Here is a 9,600-nt window from a genome sequence, read left to right on the forward strand (position 1 = left end):
TTACCACACAAAATCCAACACAGAGCCTGTGTTCCGGTCATGGGGCGAGCCAGGGTATGGTGGAGGAGCCGGAGACACATCAAGCAAGAGCATGTAGCACTCAAACAACCAATGGATATCAACCCTGGGACCGGTCTACCCAAGAGGACAGGTCCCAACAAGAGACATTACTTCCACTTTGGCTTTGCCTGCCATACCTCCTTGATTGCCGCGAAGAGACTGCAGCACTAACAGAGCCCGATTGCAGCAGGCCTACACTAAACCCCTGGGAGGGATCAGCTGAGCTCATTCGATTGCTTTGATAACCGTATACATGCCTCACTAATGCTCAGCTTGCATGAGGCTGCTTCTATTCTATGTCAACTCTTAAGTGTACCTCTAAGGTTCTTAACTACCAGGAGTCTTGCTCTCTCACTTTTTAACCATTTACTGTGGGGAGTCTCTTGGGTGAACTCCCTTTTTTCTGTTGGTGTGTTTTTTTTATTGTGCATTCGATAACTCACAAGCATTGATAATCATTTCACCAGAAGAACATTTGGCAATAAAGGAAGATTGTAACATGAAATGTTAGTGACATTGCACTTTTTTTTTTTTTTACACACTAAAAGAGGATGAGAGAACAGCAGAAGCACAGTCCTATGTGTTCAAACAAGAAGACAGCAATACATGCTGGAAAGCAGAACTGTGGTGAATGTCAGAGTAAATGGTGAATACCACTGGGCATGGCAATGGGCTACTGTGAATGGCTTATTCGGGCATAGTAGCATATGAAAACAATCAGAACATACGGGCATGTATGATAAGAATAGCGTTAAAGCAACTATGCTGCAAGCTAGACATTGGATTAACCGATGCCCAAAATTGGTAGTCCCCAGCCACCTTATCCACCATACATTCCAAGGAGGCCTTTATCTGAACCAAACCAGTCGATATTGTGTTACAGCTTCCCCTATCTCCTGCGCACCCGCGGCTGTTATTATAGGCTTCCAACTTGTGCCTCTGCTACTGGGTGAGTAGCAACACGCATGTGGTGCAGGGCGCTGACGTTTTGCCAGGATATCCCCCTTCGGTCAAAAGGGAGGGGAAGGGGGCAGGCATCAGGCTCACAAGCTCCAAGTCAAGGTTGAGGGTCGCCCTCCTTTCCATACTCGAGAGCAGCTGCAGGCCGTAGGAATGTTCAGCATAGGCTGTGTCCACCAACTGCATGTCAGGATATGCCAGATTATTGGCAGAGTGGTCCCATGGATGAGTGGCAAGCTTGTAGCCAAAAAACAATGTCTGGACACAAGTAATTAGCCTGATTATTACTGTTATTTAAAAAAATTTGCTTTCTCTCTGTATGCCATGCTGATGTTTTATATTATTGTTGTGCTGGTTATAGTGGTCATGACTTTACAAGCGTGTGGTTCTTCCCAGGCAGCCAGCCAAAAAAAAAAAAAAAAAAAAAAAGTGTCCACCTAACCATACTATTAATGAATTATGGCTACAAAGAACACTATAGGTTGAGGAACACAAACTAAGCCCCTCTTAAATATTGTAAAATCTTACCTTTATTCCAGATTGCTGGCGCTGGACCTGACCCTGATCTGCGTCCTTGGCTGACAGAAGTGATGATCTCAGCCAATCACAATGCTTTCCCATAGGAAAGCACTGTATTGGCTGAAATTGTTAATTCTGAAGATTTCAGCCAAAGAGGCAGGCTGAGCAGTGGTGCTAAACACTGCCCTGCCCAATCTCCTCAGAGATGCATCAAAGCATTGCATCTCTATGAGGAAAGTTTAGTGTCTTCATGCAGAGGTGTGCAGCACTGCCCCAGGAAGCACCTCTAGAAGCCATCTGAGGAGTGGCCAGTGGAGTGTCCCCCTAGGCAGTATTGTAAACACCTTTTCTCTGAAAAGACAGTGTTTACTGTAAAAAGCCTGCTGGGACAAGCTATACTCACCAGAAAAACTACATGAAGCTGTAGTTCTGGTAACTATAGTGCCCCTTTACTTATGACAGGACTCATTCCACACTAAGTCTTTGAAGGATGTAACAGTTTTAAACTCTTGTGCACCATTGGTCTTAAAGAGCCACTAAAGGCCCCCAAGCTACTTAATTTCAATTTAGTAGTCTTGATTCATTGTCATGTCAACAATAATCTAACACTGCTGTTTAGTAGATACAGCAACGTTAAAGGGACATTGTAGGCACTTGATCTTATTGAAGTAGTCTCGGTGAGGTGTCTCTGTCCCATTAACCCTGCAATGTAAACCACTGTAATTTCAGAGAAATTGCAATGTTTAAATTGCAGTAATAAGTCAGATGTATTTAATCAAATGCTGCTCAAAGAGAGCAATTGATTTACGCATCACACATTTAAGTTTCCCGCTTCCAAATAGCTCAATTTGAAACAGTGCATCTTAAGCATCATGCAAAAGAAAAGAAAAAATAATCTACAATTACAGAGCAATAATTTAAAACATGCACACAAAAAAGGGCCTTTTTGCCTCAGGTTTGGTATCAGATTCCTAGTAGCAAAGACTTTCTCTGAAGAAAGCAAACCATTATTAATTTGTGGCTACATACTTGTCTTTACCACAAGTCAAATCTTTCACAAAGTCATTCTATGGGAATAAAGTCAAATAAAAATTATATATATATATAATATTGGTTCAAGTTAAAATGCTTATTCATATAGGTATAAAAAAAAAAAACTTTTTGGTTCATAGTACCTACTCACCATGCAATAAATTCAGCCATGTGTTTGTTACCAGAAGCTTCACAACCAAGTAAAACTCACATTACATGCCATGGATTCCATGCTACATTAAAAACACATGGCTACACTCCTAATGACTTCATTAGGCAGAAATAGGGACAAGGTGTGGGTCACACGAAATCTGTAAAAATAAAAATTTATTTTAAAGACTCTCACCCTATGTCATCTCTGTACACTCTGGAGATAAGGACCTCCCCCTTGTGATTATAGATGAAAAGTCCTCCAATCATGGTGGCTACAGTTCAGTTTTTCCTTCCCATGATGGTTAATACAGACCTAAGAAAGAATAAAATGTTAGATACAAATATTGGCACAAAGTGATATCTTAATCAAATTAACAAGTAAATTATAGTATTATCTAGATTAGTGATTCCCAACCTCTTATGCCAAGGCATACATCAATGTGTAAAAAAAGAAGACATCTTACTTTCATGAGTAGCTAATTAGTAATTTACGTACACTAGAGGCATGTATCCTAACAAAATTGTCAATGTGAACAGAATTTCTCCTGCCCAAATCTTGCACTATATACTCATTACCCACATAGTAACTCTGATATGCACTTGCAGTATAAAACGAACAACCAGGTTTAGCTGCTTACCGAAAATCACCATCTACAGATCTCATCTGCATTGCAACCATAAGCAAAAAAGTTAAGTAGATGATCAGCAAGAAAATGTCAGCATTCTGAGTTTTCCTGGATGCACAGCTGCATGAAGGAAGGAAGGGGTGGGATCCACAGAATTCAATGGAAAATGCTGAATTCAGAGGAAATTGTCAGGTTCTGCAGAGACATGGGTTTGGAGTCGCTGCTGACTAAACAAAGTAATGTTTATAATATGGGGAAGACTGTTCTATATCAAACTAGAATTTAGAACACTGGAGAAGGGTCATCAATTTATGGAATTGTTTTTTACGTGGTCCTAAACTAAGCCCCACTCACTACAAAATCTATATAGTGCAGGGAACACTTGCATTAGAAATATAAACATGTATTTCTAACTCTATAGTATTCCTGTAAAGAAAAATAAAAATTCAAAGTTCTAAAGAAAATATTCTAAAGCGCCTGAACAATTAGATTATGACCAGAGTAGGAAATATCAGGGCTCTGCAGCACACCCACTCCTCCCTTCTTAGAAGAGAGGGAACAAAAAACAAACCACACACAATCATGGTATCCAAGAATTAAAGACTAACAATTATACTAGATGTGGGGGTCAAACAGCATTCCCAAATCTAAGTTTAAAAGGTGTCAAAAATACTTATATAATAAATAGATTTTATATTAAGATTTCAATGATTGTAATTATGTTGGTATGTCTAACTTCTGATGTATCATGAAATGTAACGTATGACTTGATTTTTTTTGTTCGGCTTACTTTTAAAATAAACAAACAAAAGTTTGGTCCACTTTTAAAATAAAGAAAAAAGAATAAAAAAAAAAAAAAAAAAAAAAACAACGACCCACTCATCGAGTGGAAGGAAGAGGAGCAACGAGAACGTCAATTAAAACGTCAGATTGTCCCAACTGGGCAACTATTGCCAGATGTCTGAGGTTTGGCAGGACAGTCTGGTAATTGACTTGCTGAACATCTACACCTTAAAGGAACACTAGTCACCTAAATTACTTTAGCTAAATAAAGCAGTTTTAGTGTATAGATCATTCCCCTGCAATTTCACTGCTCAATTCACTGTCATTTAGGAGTTAAATCACTTTGTTTCTGTTTATGCAGCCCTAGCCACACCTCCCCTGGCTATGATTGACAGAGCCTGCATGAAAAAAAAAAACTGGTTTCACTTTCAAACAGATGTAATTTACCTTAAATAATTGTATCTCAATCTCTAAATTGAACTTTAAATCACATACAGGAGGCTCTTGCAGGGTCTAGCAAGCTATTAACATAGCAGGGGGATAAGAAAATCTTAATGAAACAGAACTTGGAATAAAGAAAGCCTAAATAGGGCTCTCTTTACAGGAAGTGTTTATGGAAGGCTGTGTAAGTCACATGCAGGGAGGTGTGACTAGGGTTCATAAACAAAGGGATTTAACTCCTAAATGGCAGGATTGAGCAGTGAGGCTGCAGGGGCATGTTCTATACACTAAAACTGCTTCATTAAGCTAAAGTTGTTCAGGTGACTATAGTGTCTCTTTAAACTGTTACTCCATACACCATGCCCACTTGTGATTTGTATTAGTCATGTTGCTATATTAAAAAAACGCAGTTGGAGGTTTAACTCCACCTCTGGCAGCATCACTGGGTTGCTATTAGCGAGCTTAGTACAAGAATTCTGGGCTGGCTAGTGACAATTATGTGCATATTTCTATTAATCTGCTGAAAGATGTCAGGTGACACTGTCAATCGACAACAGGATAAGCATTCAGCTTGTGCAGAAGACGGATGTAATTCTGCTGAACAGGGGACCCATGGAATCCAGGAGAGACAAAGGTAAGAAGGAAACCGTTGTAAAAACTCTTCTCATTGCCCAGGAATAGCGCAGGTAATCCTGCCATCATAACTACAGCAGGCTTTAGTGGTTTTGATGGCTGAAGTAACCCTTTAACCCCTTAAGGACCAAACTTCTGGAATAAAAGGGAAACATGACATGTCACACATGTCATGTGTCCTTAAGGGGTTAATGTAGCGTTGCAAAAGTTCAGAGTGGGAGGAAGCTTCTGGCAGGACACAGAGGATATAGAGCACAGATATGTTGTCAAGGGGCAGGGACAAAAAATATTTTTCCTGCTCTTTGTCTATACACTGGTTGTTGAACCCTTAGAGTCCACAGATGTGAACAGATAGAAGTTCCATTGGATCACCCCTTAAGAAAAGTGAGGAAATAAAGGGTGCCAAACAAAATACACCGATTGTAACTTGAAAATTAAGCAACTCCTTTACTGTACAATTCTTGTAGCACAGGGAATTAAGCTGCTTCTAACAGCAGACGCAGATACAGTGCCAAACTACATACGGTATTGTTTTCAAGCTGCCTGTGCCTTTCTATGCCTCTTTTTTCTCTATGTAGGTTTCTGCAGAGACATCGCTACATTCTCATGGACTACAGATTTTAAAGAAAACATTTTCTCCGATCATTACTGCAAAATGAGCAGTACTAAATACTTAAGAAGACTGTTTAATAATACAATAACTGATGGCTTGCAGTAAAAAGATCCCACAGCTGGAATGAATGATTAAGTTAGAGGCATTTTGTGTACTGCTGACTCCTTGGTAACTAGCAGACATACATGGCAGGTAGTAAAGATGAAAGCCTAGTCTCACCCATGCACAGATGGAATGTACTGCACAAGAGGGAGGGAATTACAAATAAAAATAACATTGAAAACACACTAGGGGAAATATTTTATTTCAGGGGCCATCCAACTAGTTGTGAGAGATTAACAGTAACGGGCAGGGTATTCAAGCAGCCACCTGATTCTTAGAGAAGATAGCATTACTGAACAGCACAGAAAAAGCCAGGGCTTGACAAATTTGTTTGGAATAAAGGCGCAAAGTGTTGTTAGGAGCCAGGCTTCTTTCCTCCCCCCCCCCCCCCCCTTTTAAATTCATGAAGTTTTTTTTTCAACAACAGAAATACAATTCCTAAAATGACACTAGTCTTTGATCCACTAGAGCTTAATTCTGGTGTCTATTGCTGGTCCCTACAGACTTTACCATGCTTGCGCAATAGCCTCTCAATGCTTTCCTCTGGGAAGCATTGGATTGGCTGAGATCAAGATTATCTTCAAAATCTTCTTGTTCTGCTCCGCACTGTTTAGTGATGCTGGGACGGGAGTGATTTTGGCTCCTGTGACCACAGCTCCCTCAATCGCTTGGCTCAAATCAGTGTTTGCTGACCTCCGTGGGAGGGTGGGGGCTGATTACATGCTGCAAAAGAGGCTGACAAGCACCCAGGCACCAGGGCAAAATTCCTAGTCGCCATGGCGACCTGGGATTTATCAATCACTTCTGTAAGAAGCGAAGATTGGTATTCAGTAAATCTAAACAGTTTGTTTTAACATGTACATGCTCACAATAACAGATAACTAGAAAAAGTTTAATAATGCAAGCAACAGTGTCACAACTTAAATTGATACTCCACTCATTTAACAAAGCTGTATGGTTAACACTAGTGTCACCCCCTCCCCTCCCATTATACCGAGACCGTCACCCCCCCCGCATTATACCGAGACCGTCACCCCCCCCCGCATTATACCGAGACCGTCACCCCCCCATTATACCGAGACCGTCACCCCCCCCATTATACCGAGACCGTCACCCCCCCCATTATACCGAGACCGTCACCCCCCCCATTATACCGAGACCGTCACCCCCCCCATTATACCGAGACCGTCACCCCCCCCATTATACCGAGACCGTCACCCCCCCCATTATACCGAGACCGTCACCCCCCCCATTATACCGAGACCGTCACCCCCCCCATTATACCGAGACCGTCACCCCCCCATTATACCGAGACCGTCACCCCCCCCATTATACCGAGACCGTCACCCCCCCCATTATACCGAGACCGTCACCCCCCCATTATACCGAGACCGTCACCCCCCCCATTATACCGAGACCGTCACCCCCCCCCATTATACCGAGACCGTCACCCCCCCCCATTATACCGAGACCGTCACCCCCCCATTATACCGAGACCGTCACCCCCCCCCATTATACCGAGACCGTCACCCCCCCCCATTATACCGAGACCGTCACCCCCCCCATTATACCGAGACCATCACCCCCCCCCATTATACCGAGACCATCACCCCCCCCCATTATACCGAGACCGTCACCCCCCCATATTATACCGAGACCGTCACCCCCCCATATTATACCGAGACCGTCACCCCCCCCATTATACCGAGACCGTCACCCCCCCCATTATACCGAGACCGTCACCCCCCCATATTATACCGAGACCGTCACCCCCCCATATTATACCGAGACCGTCACCCCCCCCCATTATACCGAGACCGTCACCCCCCCATTATACCGAGACCGTCACCCCCCCCATTATACCGAGACCGTCACCCCCCCATTATACCGAGACCGTCACCCCCCCCATTATACCGAGACCGTCACCCCCCCCATTATACCGAGACCGTCACCCCCCCCATTATACCGAGACCGTCACCCCCCCCATTATACAGAGACCGTCACCCCCCCCATTATACCGAGACCGTCACCCCCCCCCATTATACCGAGACCGTCACCCCCCCCCATTATACCGAGACCGTCACCCCCCCCCATTATACCGAGACCGTCACCCCCCCCCCATTATACCGAGACCGTCACCCCCCCCATTATACCGAGACCGTCACCCCCTCCCATTATACCGAGACCGTCACCCCCTCCCATTATACCGAGACCGTCACCCCCTCCCATTATACCGAGACCGTCACCCCCTCCCATTACACCGAGACCGTCACCCCCTCCCATTACACCGAGACCGTCACCCCCTCCCATTACACCGAGACCGTCACCCCCTCCCATTACACCGAGACCGTCACCCCCTCCCATTACACCGAGACCGTCACCCCCTCCCATTACACCGAGACCGTCACCCCCTCCCATTACACCGAGCCTGTCACCCCCTCCCATTATACCGAGCCTGTCACCCCCTCCCATTATACCGAGCCTGTCACCCCCTCCCATTATACCGAGCCTGTCACCCCCTCCCATTATACCGAGCCTGTCACCCCCTCCCATTATACCGAGCCTGTCACCCCCTCCCATTACACCGAGCCTGTCACCCCCTCCCATTACACCGAGCCTGTCACCCCCTCCCATTACACCGAGCCTGTCACCCCCTCCCATTATACCGAGCCTGTCACCCCCTCCCATTACACCGAGCCTGTCACCCCCTCCCATTACACCGAGCCTGTCACCCCCTCCCATTACACCGAGCCTGTCACCCCCTCCCATTACACCGAGCCTGTCACCCCCTCCCATTACACCGAGCCTGTCACCCCCTCCCATTATACCGAGCCTGTCACCCCCTCCCATTATACCGAGCCTGTCACCCCCTCCCATTATACCGAGCCTGTCACCCCCTCCCATTATACCGAGCCTGTCACCCCCTCCCATTATACCGAGCCTGTCACCCCCTCCCATTATACCGAGCCTGTCACCCCCTCCCATTATACCGAGCCTGTCACCCCCTCCCATTATACCGAGCCTGTCACCCATCCCCCCCACCCAACATGGAAGAAAAATATATTTTCTAAGATTAATATGTCAGCCCCCCGGGCAGGTGCCTTCAGCTGCTGCTTAATGGGTTTAACCGAGAAACGTGTCGTGTAATCACAGCCAACATCACAGCGTTAGATGCCCTACGCGACCCACTAGACAGCCTGCACCCAGCCTGAGCAAGTACCAATTACCTCCTCTCACTCTCCGTGCCTCCGATGAGAGGCGAAGATGGCGACCGACCCCTCCCACCTGGTTCTTTGCGCAGTGCTTACGTCACCACGCAACAGCGTCATCTGACAGCCTCCTCCATAGACCGCGAAGGGTGTGTGAGCGCGTGCGCAGAGACAAGAGCGCGGCCTGGGATCACCTGATTCCACTCACTGCCCGATGGCGGGAGCGGCTGTGCGTGACGTCATCCGGCTAATGAACGCCATATGGCCGTTATACTAGCCAGCCTCGAGAACGTCATCTCTGTTGGTTTAAATTCCAAATGAAACGTGTTGACACAGATAATTTAAAGGGAATATAAAAACAAAAATATATACACACTAACATGAATAAATAAATAAGTAAGTAAAAAAAAACGTGATCTCAGGTGTCCCTCACACACACCAAATGCCAAATAGAATACAAAACCTGGAA

General features: G+C 45.2%; 1 protein-coding gene across 3 annotated transcripts in view; it reads right to left on the bottom strand.

Annotated features, from left to right (window-relative positions):
* AP2M1 (adaptor related protein complex 2 subunit mu 1) overlaps positions 1-9,247 on the bottom strand; it is a 30,213-nt gene extending 20,966 nt beyond the window's left edge. The window contains exons 1-2 of one of the 3 annotated variants that reach the window (XM_063442876.1): positions 9,150-9,247; positions 2,918-3,037 (exon numbers count right to left, since the gene is read on the bottom strand). In XM_063442876.1, the coding sequence (XP_063298946.1) occupies positions 2,918-2,991 (74 nt within the window). In that variant the 5' untranslated portion in view covers positions 2,992-3,037; positions 9,150-9,247. Of the gene's footprint in view, positions 1-2,917; positions 3,038-3,362; positions 3,645-9,050; positions 9,111-9,149 lie in introns of those variants that run through there. The other 2 variants (XM_063442878.1, XM_063442877.1) reach the window with 2 other exon arrangements.
* Between the last annotated feature and the right edge of the window lie 353 nt (positions 9,248-9,600).

The sequence above is a fragment of the Pelobates fuscus genome, chromosome 2, assembly GCF_036172605.1.
Source record: "Pelobates fuscus isolate aPelFus1 chromosome 2, aPelFus1.pri, whole genome shotgun sequence".
Lineage (NCBI taxonomy): Eukaryota > Metazoa > Chordata > Amphibia > Anura > Pelobatidae > Pelobates > Pelobates fuscus.